Here is a 14,422-nt window from a genome sequence, read left to right as displayed (position 1 = left end):
TGAAGCAAGCTCCATCACTATCCTTAATATTTTCTCATAATGTAAAACGCAGCTCCTTGGAGATGTATTACTGTTTTACATTATGAGGAGAGGTCACTATCAAGACCGGTTTCGACCTTTATTGAGATCTCATCAGTGAGTAGGTAGACCTGGAATACCAAGTCTACCTACTCACTGATGATAGGTTTAAGTGAACTGAACTTACATATACCCCTACTAATTTTATCCCCTTAACTTAATTTATGCTGCCGGAAAAATAGCCTCTTGGCTCTTTATCATAGTAATAATAATATAATAATATATGGGTACACTGCTCTAGCAATTCGTTAGTAGGGGGTATATGTAAGTTCAGTTCACTTAAACCTTGGTATTCCAGGTCTACCTATTCACTGATGAGACCTCAATAAAGGTCGAAACCGGTCTGGGTAGTGACCACTCCTCATAATGTAAAACAGTAATACATCTCCTAGGAGCTGCATTTTACATTATGAGAAAATATTAAGGATAGTGACGGACCTTGCTCCACCTTTGCAATGAGTTTCCCTAGTGTTGTATTACCCAGGTGATGACTTTTGCCTGGACTCGCCGATAGTTCTTCGGCATGAAACTCTTAAATTTTGATAGTAAAAATTTCTTAAATTTTCTTAAATTTCGAAATTTAAGAGTTCGAAATTTGAAAATAATGAGGGATTTTTATCCCCTTAACTTAATTTATGCCGCCAGAAAAATAGCTTCTTGGCTCTTTATCATAGTAACATCTTTATTTAATTAATATTTATTACTAGGCATGTTGAAACCAAAGAAAAAGAAATCAAGGAATTTTCAGGCTATGTGGGAAGAACAGCAGTGCCGCACCCTGGATTTAATCTTGGGGGGGGGGAGCACCGAGTTCAATGGATAAAAATATTTTTAATACAATGAATTTGCATTAAAAATATTTTTATCCGTTCAACTAAAATTCGTTAAATTTCATTCATTCAATAAAATTCATTAGGTGATTATAAAAATTATTTAAACAATAAAATCCAGTTTTCTTTTCTCTTTGCAAAGCTCTTGAATTATTTCAGTTGTGGGTATATTAATCTCTCTCTGTGTGTATATATTCTATATAGCAAAGCCAGTCCGTTCAATCGTGATTGAGTTGTGATAGATCTTAAATAGGTTTTTAAAAGGCGTAAGTTAGTAAATGACCTTTCACTGATGCATGTTGTGCCCGGAAGCATTGCAAATATTTTTAATAAGTTATAGATGTTAGGATATATCATTTTGTCACACTTTGAAACTGCATCAACGGCATTTTTGCACAGAGCTATTGCAAACGGTTTTTTCAAATTTCTTATACCACACTTGAATTCGTCGTTCAAAATTGCTGGATTTGTATAAGGCAAATTACCGGCATAAAATTCACACAACTGACGAAAATCTTCCATTGCACTTGCAGTTGGAGCATCTTTTCCATTTGGTAGAAGAGAAAAAAATATATTTCAAAATGTTGTGATGCCGAGTGAAACGTTCATGAAGTTGAGTCAGTATTTGGTCAATAAATGGAATGAAATAGTTCTCCTGAAATACTCTTCTACAGAATCGGCTGGAACATTGGACCTTAATGTTTGTTTTGATGAAGTCCTTGGCTTTTTAATGTCAATATTAAAATTATTGGCTTTTATACATGCTTCATCGTAAATATCTTTAAATGAAGAATCTGGTGTTTAACGAACGGTATTTAATTGACCTATAACATCATCATCATCAACAAAATTTAGGGCAATTAAGAGGTCACTGTCAGATTTTTGCATTATTTTAGACAATGGTAAGGTGCACGCCAATATTTTTTGCAAGCTAAATAAAGATATTATAAATCTTAAAAGATATTAATATTATAATATTATAAACAACAAGGACATCCTGTCTTTTAGGGGTATTGAAGAAATTGCGTACCTTTTCAATTATGCCAATTCAATTTTTTATTTGTCGCAGATATAGCATTTCCATGTGCCAAATTCAAACTATGTGATGCACAATGAACATATAAAGCTTGTTGATATTATTATTATATAACACCTCCAGGTAGTCCAAAGACACATCGAGGAAGGGCACCTACTCTACAACTCTCCGTCTTCACCAACCACAACTACAATCATCATCATCATCTACACCAACACTGTCTACCGCTGACCACTACCACTAGTATTTTCACAGACAATCACAAACATTCATGCCCACGGAGAGTTTGCCAACCAGGCCGGATGTATAGATAAAAAATTAAATTTTGTGGATAAAAATTAAAACAAAGTTTTAATTTTTATTAAACAAATAAATAAAATGATATAATTATATTCCTATTTACTTTTAATGAGATGGATGAGCTTTTCAACCTTGCAGAGTTGCTGGATATCTGGTTCAATATTGGTCAATTTTAGTTTAACTAAATCATACTTACCGGATGTAAAATTTAAGGATGTGAGTGAGAATATTAGAGCGCAAAAACAGAGGATGAAAGAATTGATAGTTGTGGCAGGTACAAATGAATTGAAAGGAGATAATTTTTTTATGAGAGAGGACTTTAAAGTGTTGTTAAAGGTAGCGAAAGAAAAGAGTGACAGAGTTAGGATGGTAAGTCTGTTGCCGTGGTATGACAGAGAGGAGTTTAGAAGGTGGGCCATAATCGCAAATGACTTTATGCACAGGTTATGCAGACGGCGTGGTGTGGAATGAGTTTGATGGGCGAAAGGATTTATACAAGATGGATGCATCTGAATGGATTTGGTGTGCGGAGACTGGAAAAAGTGTTGCCGAATGAAGTGAAAATGGATGTGCAGAACCAGAGAAACTAGAACTACCAAGGAGGGGGGGGTGGATATGCGGACATCAGTGAGACAGTTGAGTGTAAGAATGTATATAATGTACCCGAGCCAGTACTAAGGGCAAGAAATCGGAATGGGATAGTTAGAATAACGCATCAAGATAGGGGTGAGACAAAGGGACCTCTGCATTTCATGTATACCAATGCCAGGAGTATTAGGAACAAGAAGGAAGAATTTTTGGCCTTGATTGGCTCTTCCTGGCCACAGGTTATTGGCATTAATGAAACATGGCTGATGGAAGATGATATAGTTAGTGGGATAGAATGTGTAGGTTATAGTGTGTTTAAGAGGGACAGAGAGAATAAAATGGGGGGGAGTGTTATTGATGATAGCTGATGAACTGCAGCCAATGAGAATTGAAGTTGTATTGCAGGATAGTGAAAAGAGCTCCTTTGAGGCTATTTGGTGTGAGATTGAGACTGGCAGAACAAAATATATAGTTGGGTGCTGCTATAGACCAGGTGATGGAATAGATGGTGGAGATAGTATGCATAAACAAATTGATGAAATGAGTGGAAGGAGGGTAATTATTATCGGGGATTTCAACTATGGTAACACTGATTGGAAGGAGGAGAGGACACACGTGAGGAAGGAAATGGATTTTATTCAATTATTAAGGGATAACAATCTGAGACAGCATGTAAGTGAAAATACTAGGGGTTTGAGAGTGCTTGACCTGGTAATAGCATCTGAGAATTTTACTGTAATGAATATGACCATGTTGCCACCTATTGGTGAGAGTGATCATAAGGTCTTGACCTGGGAGGTGGCTAAAGGTGTGGAATTTTTGATTAAGACAGGGTATAGGTGGAATTACCATGCTGGCAAGTATGACAAGCTTAGTAGATTGCTTGGATCAGTGCCATGGCATGTAAAACTGCAAGGGCTGGATGTCAATAGAGCATGGGAAGTAGTCAAGGAGAATTTACAGGAGGTTATAACTGATTGTATACCTAGGGTCTGAATAGTAAAACAAGTAGGGGTTAAATAGATGAATAACCATAAAGCTTGAGCTGCAAAAAAAGAAACAACTGTGGAGGGAATTTAAAGAGAAAGGTGACCTGCAGGCACATGAACGGTATAAAGCGCAGGCCAGAAGGGTAACGAGTGTGGTAAAAAAAGCAAAAGCGGATAAAGAGAATCCCAAACAGTTCTTTCAATATGCTGCAAGCAAAAAAACTGTACACAGCAGAATGATTTTAAGTATGATGATGGTAAGGAGGTCACTGAATCAGTCGATACAGTGGAATTACTGAGCAAGCACTTTGCAAGAGTATATCATCCAGGTGGTCACACTGAAAAAATGAAGGAACCATTAGTTTATATGGGAATTGTGATGAATGAAGTGGAGGTGAATAGTCTATTACAGAACTTTAATGTGAATATATCTGTGGGATTGGATGGTATACCAACATGGGTCTTACATGAAGCGGCTAAAGAATTTTCAGTGCCCTTGACCATGTTGTTTAATCTGAGTCTTGGGTCTGGTTTAGTCCCGAAGGTGTGGAAAGAGGGGAAAATAGTTCCACTGCATAAAGGAGGATCCAAGACTACTGTTGCAAATTACCGACCGATCAGCATATCAGGAGTCATTGTCAAGGTCTTGGAGAAAGTAGTCAAGGGAAAAATACAGGAATAAATTGATGATAATGAGATACTGTATGGGGGACAGCATGGATTTGTGAAGGGTAGATCATGCCTCAGTAACTTGCTCAAGTTTTATAACACAGTGACGGCTGAACTGGATAAGGGTAATGGGTTTACAGTGATACTGCTGGACCTGGCTAAGGCATTTGACAGAATACCACATGGAATTCTAATCTGTAAACTACAACATATGGGAATGGATATAAGGTTATTGAGATGGATAGGTGGCTGGTTGATGGAGAGATATCAGAGAGTAGTTTATTCAGGAGAAGAGTCTAAAAGACAGCCTGTGACTAGTGGTGTGCCGCAGGGTTCTGTTCTTGGACCACTGCTGTTTAATTTGTTCGTTAACGACATAGGGAAGGATCTAAGAGGAACAGTTCATTTGTTCGCTGATGATGCAAAGATAGGTAGGGCAATAGTGAATGCAGAAGATGTCAAAATCTTGCAGGAAGACTTGGATAGATTGGAGTTCTGGGCTAAGGAGAATGAATGCCAATTTAATATGACAAAATGTAAGGTTATGCATTTTGGGTATCCCACATTGGTGGACCTGTACTCCATGAGATTGATGAAGCCAGGGACTTTGGAGTGTTGGTGGATAGGGAGATGAAGTTTAGGGGGCAAATTGCAAAGTGGCTAAATCAGCTCATCAACTCAATTGGTTGTTGAAAAATACTTTGACGAGCAGAGACAAGCAAGTTATTGTACCTCTGTACTGAGCCTTGATAAGACCTCATCTCGACTACTGTGCAAAGATTTGGTCACCGAGGTTTCTTCTTGATGGGGGGGTGGAGAGGATCCAGAGGCAAGTGACCAAGATGATAGCAGGTCTATGGAATGAACCTTATGAGAACTGGTTGAAGATTTGTGGGTTGCAGAAATTAGTTGATAGGCGGAAAAGGGGAGATATCATTGAGACATTCAAATTGCTAAAGGGTTTCTATAGGATTAATTCAGAGGATATTTTTGAGATCAGGACTGGTGGTGGGAGAACTAGTGGGACATCTATGGAAGCTGGGCAAGAGTGTGGTTAGTAAGGGTGTTAGAGCTGGGTTCTTTACTTTTCGAGTGGTAAATGAGTAGAATAAGCTGCCAGAGTCTATTGTGGGTGCTATGACAGTGAATGAGTTCAAGACAAGGTATGATAGATACTGTGAGAATGTCGAATAGTTGTGTGGACATGATGTTTAGGGACTCCCTCAATGAGTCTAAAGACTCCCTGGTGTCGCCCGTAATAATAATAATAATAATAACTTCAGTCGAAGATCAGCACACACATTAAGATGAATTCTGTATTTTGTTTTTATTTGAAGGAGCAATGAAAAACATTTCTCGCAAATATAGGTTGTAGAAAACTGCATGATGATTTTCGACTTCTTCAAATAATTCCAGAAATTCACTTCTCACTGAAGGCGAGGTCCAGAATCTAGCCAAACCACGATCATGGAATTGCATTTTAAGCCCACTGTCACTTGAAAGCTCAATTAGCTGCTCTTTTTTCGATAACGTGACTCGTGACTGCAAGCCTGAAATGGATTGTGAAATCACAGAAATTTCTTATAAAAAGTTATTCTGAAAATGTTTCCAAATTCTGTTTCAGAGTTTTGAGGTGGACACAAACCCATTCCCAGTGGTTAAATTCTAAACTAATAAGTTTCGAGGCCCTATACAAAATAACCAATTGTATTTACCTTTTGAATACTATCTGGGGAAGTTCCAAACCTCCCCATCCCTTTCATCATGCATTCGTAATCAGGCGACTGTTGATATTGACTTTATATACACATTCAAAACTGTAAACAGTTGTTGAATAATAACACAATAATGTAGGCATAATTACCGTAAAGGGAAAAATGTCACAAAACAGAAAAATGTTCCTACAAAATAACCAATTGTATTTACCTTTGAATGCAATCCACTGGTCAGGTGTCCAACAATTCAGCAAATCTTTCCTTTCGTTAAGCATATTAATATTACCACATTGCAACTGATGGGAATTCTGTGTTTCTGGATTCGTTACAGACCTCTTTCTCTTCAGAAACTACACACAAACTGTCATTACAAACTCGTTTTGTATTATCATTGTCATCCGAGATATTTTTCCATTTAAAGAAGGTACCAATGTACTTATCCATAATTGAAATACCATACTTACTTGCATATAACTCTCACCCCGGATTTTACTTTTTGAAAAAAGAAATTAAAAATTTTTGCATATACCTCATAAATGAAAAAAAGCTGAAACACGTTCAGAGCAGGGCGACAGTAACTTGCTATATTTGAAAAACCAGTAATTTTATTATGTCAGTGAATAAGGTATGAACAGTCTGTGTAATATTCTCAACAAATAGTGCAATTAGAGACAACTGGGATAAAAATGACACTAATTAATAAATCACGTCCCCTCATACAGAAACTATGCTGTATATATAGACTCAAGCAAAACGATATGTTGCACAGGCAAACACAGTATCTAACTAAAAACTATTGTCATTAATTAGATTGTGTGAGTTCGCTTGGCAGCAATAAAATTTAACCGAATGTATTAAAATTCGTAAGCGTGTTAAAACAAAAAAAAAAAAAAAAAAATATATATATATATATATATATATATATATATATATATTCACTATATATATATATATATAGTGAATGCTGTTATGGCAGTTTCACATATTATTGGAATTTGGTTGAAGAGAGTTAGCATTTCAACTCAATTGTCAGCTTGCTTTTCGTGCAATTTTCGAAAAATATATAAATACTGGAGTTAACTCACAAGACATTTTGTCTAAGTATTACTTAGCACTTCTGAAGATATATTGAGCCTTGGTTGAAGGAGGAAAACCTGCAATAATAAAAATCAATAAACAACAAGCAATTGGTTGAAATGTGGTCATGTGGATAACACATGTTCACTTCAAATCAGACAAAACAGCAAGGGAAGGTGGAAACAATAAAACCATATTGTTTTTCACTTCACCCCTCTTTTATTACTCGTCATTCTGCCGCTACCAATTAAAATAGTGGCAGAACGTTCATGGAATGAACGTTCTGCCACTATTTTTTTTAGGTATTCATTTTATTTTTAATAATTTTTACTTACTTATTCAATTTTAATTTGTTTTGTTTGGATAATTAAAATATATAGATTTATTTGGTTAATTTAAGTCTGCTGTGGACCACCTGTCCCATCATCACGGACCATAAGTTGAGAAACACTGCTATAGGGTTCTCTCACTTTATGTGACCCCTAATTCATAAGTAGTATAGAAATAGAAGACATGACATAACATAAATAAAAAATGAATTTTAATTAGGAAAAGTATTTTGGAAAATTTTCTAGTATTTTTTAACTTTTTCTTTTTTTGGGGGGAGGGGGGGCAGGGTCCCTTTCCCCCCCCTCGGTATGCCACTGAAGAACAGTATGGAGTTGTGGAAAAAGTTTAATAAGATTGAGTGCAGTTTATACATGGGAAGTGTAACAAGTCGAACTTACAATACTGAGCATCATTATGAAACTAAGCATTTAAGTTCAATGAGCAAATTCAGCATGGAAGAAAGATCAGCATACATAAAACAATGTATATTGAATTATCATTATTATTATTATAATTATTATTATGTGACACCTCCAGGGAGTCCAAAGACCCGTCTTCACCACTCAATCCACCTCCTACAACGAACCACAACTACCAATGCCATTATCATCTACACCAATGCCATCTACTGCCCACCATCACTAGTATTTTCACAGACAATCACAAACATCCATGCCCACAGTGGGATTCGAATCCACAGCCTTTTGGCTGGAGAGTGGATTTGGCCAACCAGGCCAGCAGCAGCACCCAGGGTTCCCAGGTGGTCACCCTCCAAAGTACTAAATGGGTTCAGGTTTGCTTAAGTTCAGTGATCAGATGAGAGAACTGGTGCTTTCAAACTGATCTGGCTGCTGACTTATTATAAACGACAAACTTTTCAGAAATGTATAAATAAGGAGTAGTGCAAAACAAAAGCTGGCTTTATTGGATCACTTATGTATTGCAAAATATGAAAAGCCCTTTCCAGATGGCAATTTTCTGAAAAATGCTTTTACTGACTGTGCTGAGGAATTTTTTTTAGAGATTTTAAGAATCAAAATGATATAATTACGAGAATTCAAGAAATGTTTTTATCAGCTCATACTGTTCAACATAGAGTCAATGATACATCAAAAAATATTGAAGAACAAATGAAAAATTATCTATTGTCATGTGATGTTTTTTTGATGGTGATTAAAGTAGTGATATTAATAATATTGCTCAGTTGGCAATAGTAGCTCACTATGATCAAATTAAATCACAACAACCAAAGAAGAATTACACACATTAACACCAATGTCTAGTACTACTAAAGGATTGATATTTTTCAAAAATTTATGGGTTTCACAGATTTTGGTAGAGGAAAAAGATTCTTCTTCACTTCAAGAAACTCTTGTCTGTAACGAATGACAGTGCCACAGCCATATGTGGCAAAAATATTGAATTTATAAAACTTTTAGAAAATGAAATTTGTGGTCCAATGTTATCATTTCATCATATAATCCATGAAGAAAATCTGTGTTCTAAAGCACCTGCAAAACAATTAAATGAAGTTATGAATGCTGTGGTAAAAATAAATTTAATCAAAGTACATTCAGCTCTCACACATGGATTATTCAAATTCTTATTGGAAAATATGGCAATCTATTGTTACATTCAAAAGTTTGATGGTTAAGTAGAGACAAAATTTTGTCTATTTGTAGCTGTATTAATGAAATTAAAATAGTTTTAAATGAATTAGGTAAAAATTTTATGCAACTTGATAATTATGTTTGGTTAATAAAACTTGGACTATTAACCAATATAATGAATTATTTCAATGAGATATTATATAACATAGCAAGATTTTTACTCAGCAGACAAAGTCTGAAGGGTAAAAATCTTACTAGCTTATGCATGAATCAAGAATGGAAAAGTTTTTTTTTGAACAAACCTATCTGTTTTATTTAGTAAGGCTATTAAGACATCATGGTTTAAACACTTTCTCACAGTAAAAACATTCATGGACAATAGTCAAGAGCAAATTGAAAATTTAAATGTACAATTCTTAAATGATTATACTGAAAATATAAAATTGGAATTTGAAAATCGATTTCAAAATTTGACTATGCATGGTGCTATATTTAGTGTCATAATTAATTCAGAAGACTTTAATGAAACTAAAGTTATGCATATATTGCATTATTTTGAACTTTTAAGAACTGATAATTCCTAAAAGTATACAAATGACTGTATTTAAAAGTTCAATCACATGGACTAACAAATTTAAATAAATGCACAATGAGCTAGAAAAAGATACCAAAAATCAAAATCAAATTATAACCGAATGTTGGGCATCAATTCCTTCAACATTTATAATAATGAAAAAAAAAAGTTGCAGTAGCTATTCTATCTGTATTTGGTTTATCATATAATTTTGAAAATATTTTTTCAGTTGAATTACATTTTAAATCCACCAAGAAACAAACTAATGTATGACAATTCTGAGTCATGTGTCCATGTAAAAGTTTCCAATTATGAACTAAATTTAGATATCCTGTGCAAAGATAAAACCAAAACCAAGGAAGCCATTAAAATTGTGCTTAAAATTATATCATTCCTCTACTGTCTGATTTTGTATAATTGTTGACATATATTTATCATTATTTAGATAATGTTTGCATTATTTATATACACTGGTGTCCAAAACCTAAAGACGAACACTATTATAGAGAGAAAGAGAGAGGAAGACAAGATGGAAAGACCACTGAAGCCAGAACAGGCAAATGCCTAATCCTTGAAGAGAAGAAGCCTAAGGCTACAAAGTAAGTTTTTTTTTTTTTTTGTGGCTCCCCCCCACAAAAGTTTTTTGTGTAAATCTATAGTATGGTAGTACTGTGGGTAGGCTATTTACTCTATTTTTCAATTTTTGAAATTTTTTTTTTACCTAGTGTGGAAATCCTGGATTAGGTAAAAAAGATGAAACTTTTTTCTAGCCACTTCACATGACCAATAAACAGGACAGTGGTCTCACTAAACAATGAAATTCATCTCCAACCTAAACAATCACAAACATTCATGCCCACGACAGAATTCAAATCTGCAGGCTCTTTGTTAGAGAGTAGATATGCTAACCACTTAGACAATCAGACTGGTATGTCTTTAGATTTGTGATGTTATTAAAAGTTGGTGAGAACAAAGATTCAGAACCGGGTTTAATAATAGCAGAAGTCTATATGATGGTCACAGGTTTGTTAGTGGAAAGTTGTTAGCAATCTGCTTATGTACTCAACAAGGTGACAAATTCATTGGATAAGGGAAATGCATATACAGTGATATACTTGATTTTTCAAAGGCATTTGAAACTGCCACAAGATAAGCTGGTAACAAAATAGAAATGGATGGAATTGGATAAGGGACTAGCGAGTTAGATAGCTCACTGATTGTCAAATGGGTATCAGTAAATTATGTACTGGGGGCAATATCCCAAAAGATGAGGACCAGGACCATTAGCATGGAGGTTTGATGTCAATAATAATAATAATATTGAAAAACTACAGGGCAAGGGTTACAAATCCCTTACAAGATGCTGCTGCAACATGAGCTGCTTAATCGATTAACTATGACTATGTTATAGCAATTAAGGTTTTTTTTTTTTTTTTGACTGTATAGAGATATTCCTTTTATTATGCAGAAAGAACGCATTAGATCATTAAATCAAACTAAGTCAACAATTTCATGAGGTTACAATAATAATAAGAGTAATAATAACTTAATAATAGCATTAAGAGAATACTTACTGCAAGTCTCTCCTGCAAAGAACCATTGACCATATAGGAATACACAAGACAGGCATAGGAGCCATCAGATGAATATCCCAGAAGAGGAAGTAAGTTTGGGTGGTTATACCTATGGGAGAAAAACAAAATATAATGGTGCTGACTATCTTAAAGCAGTTGTATCTAACAGTATTTTAAAATTTACTACAACTTGGTGAAGGGACAAAAGGTACAATAAAATGGATCAAGTTAGGCCAATTTGAAAAAAAAAATTATTTACCATTTGAATTTTTAAAAAAGCACCATATTAGTTTTTAGTTCTCATACTAGAAAATTGATCTTCGGCCCTAAGAAGGGCAAAATATTTTCCAAACAATACAAAATATCAATTTTCATATACAGATGTATTTTTCTATAAATTCAAGGCCATAGAAAATATGAAACACAGGAATATTCCAAGCTTTAGAGGCATTTTCAGTATGTAACTAATACCAAAACTGAAAGGGAATATAATAAATCAACTATGCAATACTGCTTTAACTGCATAACAATTGAATTCAAAAGAGTGGGATACAAGGAGAGGTTTGTTTTTTGTTTGTTGGGGGGGGGGGGGAAGAACCACTATTAGACATGTTTCCTAGAATAACTTGTAGTTATTCATTGTGTGTGGCAACTAAAGAATGGCTTTCTTTGACATTTCCCAATACAGATAGTACGCAAAAACACAACACTCATTCAGCAATACACAGAAGAAAGCATGCAGTGATCTTTTTTCATCCTCACTGATCAAATGACCGCAGGTATTTAAAACTTAATAAATAACACATACATGATAAATATTAAACACCCTCTATTCAGCCATTCACAATCTCATATCCTTTGGTACTATAATAGTGGCAAATGGGAAGATTTTTGAAATGTTTATTACTCCTTTCCATGGTTAGACTACCATCTCCAGATACTTTATGTGATTGTTTTAATGAAACCTTCCTTCTTCACTTTGTTTTCAAAATTCTTGCCCTACTACATCCAAGCCATGTGGTTTTCTAAGAAGTGTGCTAGGATGGTTTCAAAAAAAGCAAAACAAAACAAAAAGACAGCATATTTTAAGTGTCCAAAGACAAAAACTTTACCTTCATTCACTGCCTATGCTGATGCCTGTAACACTTGCAAAACAATAATTAACTGAACCAAGTCTGTATTTGAAAAGGCTAAATATAAAACTTACCTCCCTCCTATACCAATGCCAGTTGTGCCTTCTGGTCCCTTGAAAATGCTGCTTTGTACAATTTCTGTCAACCTACATCCCACCCCTCTTTCTCTTATCTAGAGAGCAGAATTTCACATTATCTAATGAAAAACCTGAACTCTTGGAATTATACTTTTATTCTAACTTCAGCTGCATAGATGAAAAGGCAAATCATTATTACATTAAAAAATATATATATTATTACATAACACCTCCAGGAAGTCCAATGACTCATCGAGGGAGGGCACTTACTCTGCAACTCTGTCTCCACTATTCGCAATTACCTTCATCATCTACACCAACGCCATCTATCGCCGACCACCACCACTGGTTTTTCCACAGACAATCACAAACATCCATGCCCATGGTGGGATTCAAACCCGCAACCTTTTGGGTGGAGAGTGGATACACTAACCACTTGGCCAACCAGATCCATCCCCATTTTTACCTGGAACATGACACTGCATGCCTCCTGTAGCTTTCCGCCAGAAAGTCACTAGAAGAAGAAGAATCTCGTTTAACCTGGATACAAAACATCTTCAGGTCCTGATGGTATTCTACCAATTGTACTAAAGAGATGTGATCCTGAACTAAAACTTGTCATTTATCATCGCTACACTATATTATAATTGGCTGGCATCCATCATACAGCATAGAAGCAAGCCATATACAGTCAATTCCAAAAGCAGGTGATAAGTGTCTACCATCAAACTATAGATGTACTCATTTCAGTGTTATCTAAAGCAATGAAGGAGGTCATTAACAGTCAGATTTTTTTAACATCTGGAAAACTATCGACTAATCAGTGACCAACAATATGAAATCCACCAATCACGATTCACACCAGATTTCCTTGCCTACATAACTCATCCCTGGACAAATGTCATGGAAAGGTTTGAAAAAACATGGCCTGTTGCACAACATTTCCAAGGCAACTGATAGGATCTGGCATCAGGCAAACTGCAATATTACGATCAGCTCTCCACCCCTTGCAAACAGAACTGCTAGTTTTCTCTAGAAGTGTTTATTGCATGTTCAGGTGGATGAAATAACAGAATCTCAGGGTTCGGTTATTTCACCCACCCTCTTTCTCATATACATAAGTAATCTTCTCTCGCTGACTACAACCTCTCACAGTTTTGCTGATAACAGCACACTCCATTCCTCCCACTCATATGACAAATTTTGCAGTGCTCAAACATTTTGCACTTCAAAATCATTTACTACTAGTATCCTAAATCAATAGAATGATGACAAACTAGTCATCTTTAATGCTTCCAAAACACAATTCTGTCTTTTTGCTCACCTAGCTCACATTTCTGTTGGCCTGGTTGGCCAAGTGATTAACATGTCCACTCTCCAACCAACAGGTCACAGGTTTGACTCACATCATGGACATAGATGTCTGTGGATTGTCTTTAGGTGGGAGATGAATGTTATTGTCAAGTGTGATACCACCACCCTGCTTATTGGAGATTTTATTTTTCTAACTTCACAGTGAAAAACAGTACTATATACTATGGTCCCATATGTAGGACCAGAAGAGGCGTAGGCCCCAACAACATCCTGTGCTATCTAACTCCAGACCTGGGGATTGAAGAAGTAATTCTTTGGTAAGGTCTCCTCAACATGCTGCTAGTGTGCCCCACAAGGCATGCAAAAAGAGTATCTTGAAATCAGCCTGAGAGAGTCCATATAATGCCACTTTATGAAGTAGCCATACTAAGTTTTGGTTTCCAGCATAGTAGGCAGCTTTCTCATGGTGGAAGTGGGAATGATCGCCAAGCTCCTACAACTCATATGTCAATAACGACTAACAAATCT

General features: G+C 35.6%; 1 protein-coding gene and 1 pseudogene across 4 annotated transcripts in view; both read right to left on the bottom strand.

Annotated features, from left to right (window-relative positions):
- The window catches only part of LOC150100723 (interleukin-1 receptor-associated kinase 4-like), a 206,311-nt gene that overhangs the window by 97,392 nt on the left and 94,497 nt on the right, over nucleotides 1-14,422 (bottom strand). For all 4 annotated transcript variants that reach the window (XM_090402006.1, XM_090402007.1, XM_090402008.1 and 1 more), the window contains one exon: nucleotides 11,371-11,479. In XM_090402006.1, the coding sequence (XP_090258132.1) occupies nucleotides 11,371-11,479 (109 nt within the window). The remainder of the gene's footprint in view (nucleotides 1-11,370; nucleotides 11,480-14,422) is intronic.
- On the bottom strand, nucleotides 8,348-8,468 carry LOC150100724 (5S ribosomal RNA; annotated as a pseudogene).

Source organism: Typopeltis vanoorti, chromosome 12 (genome assembly GCF_054136105.1).
Source record: "Typopeltis vanoorti isolate ZY-2024b chromosome 12, IOZ_Tvanoo_1.0, whole genome shotgun sequence".
In the NCBI taxonomy this organism is placed as follows: domain Eukaryota; kingdom Metazoa; phylum Arthropoda; class Arachnida; order Uropygi; family Thelyphonidae; genus Typopeltis; species Typopeltis vanoorti.
This window is presented reverse-complemented; position numbering and strand designations above follow the sequence as displayed.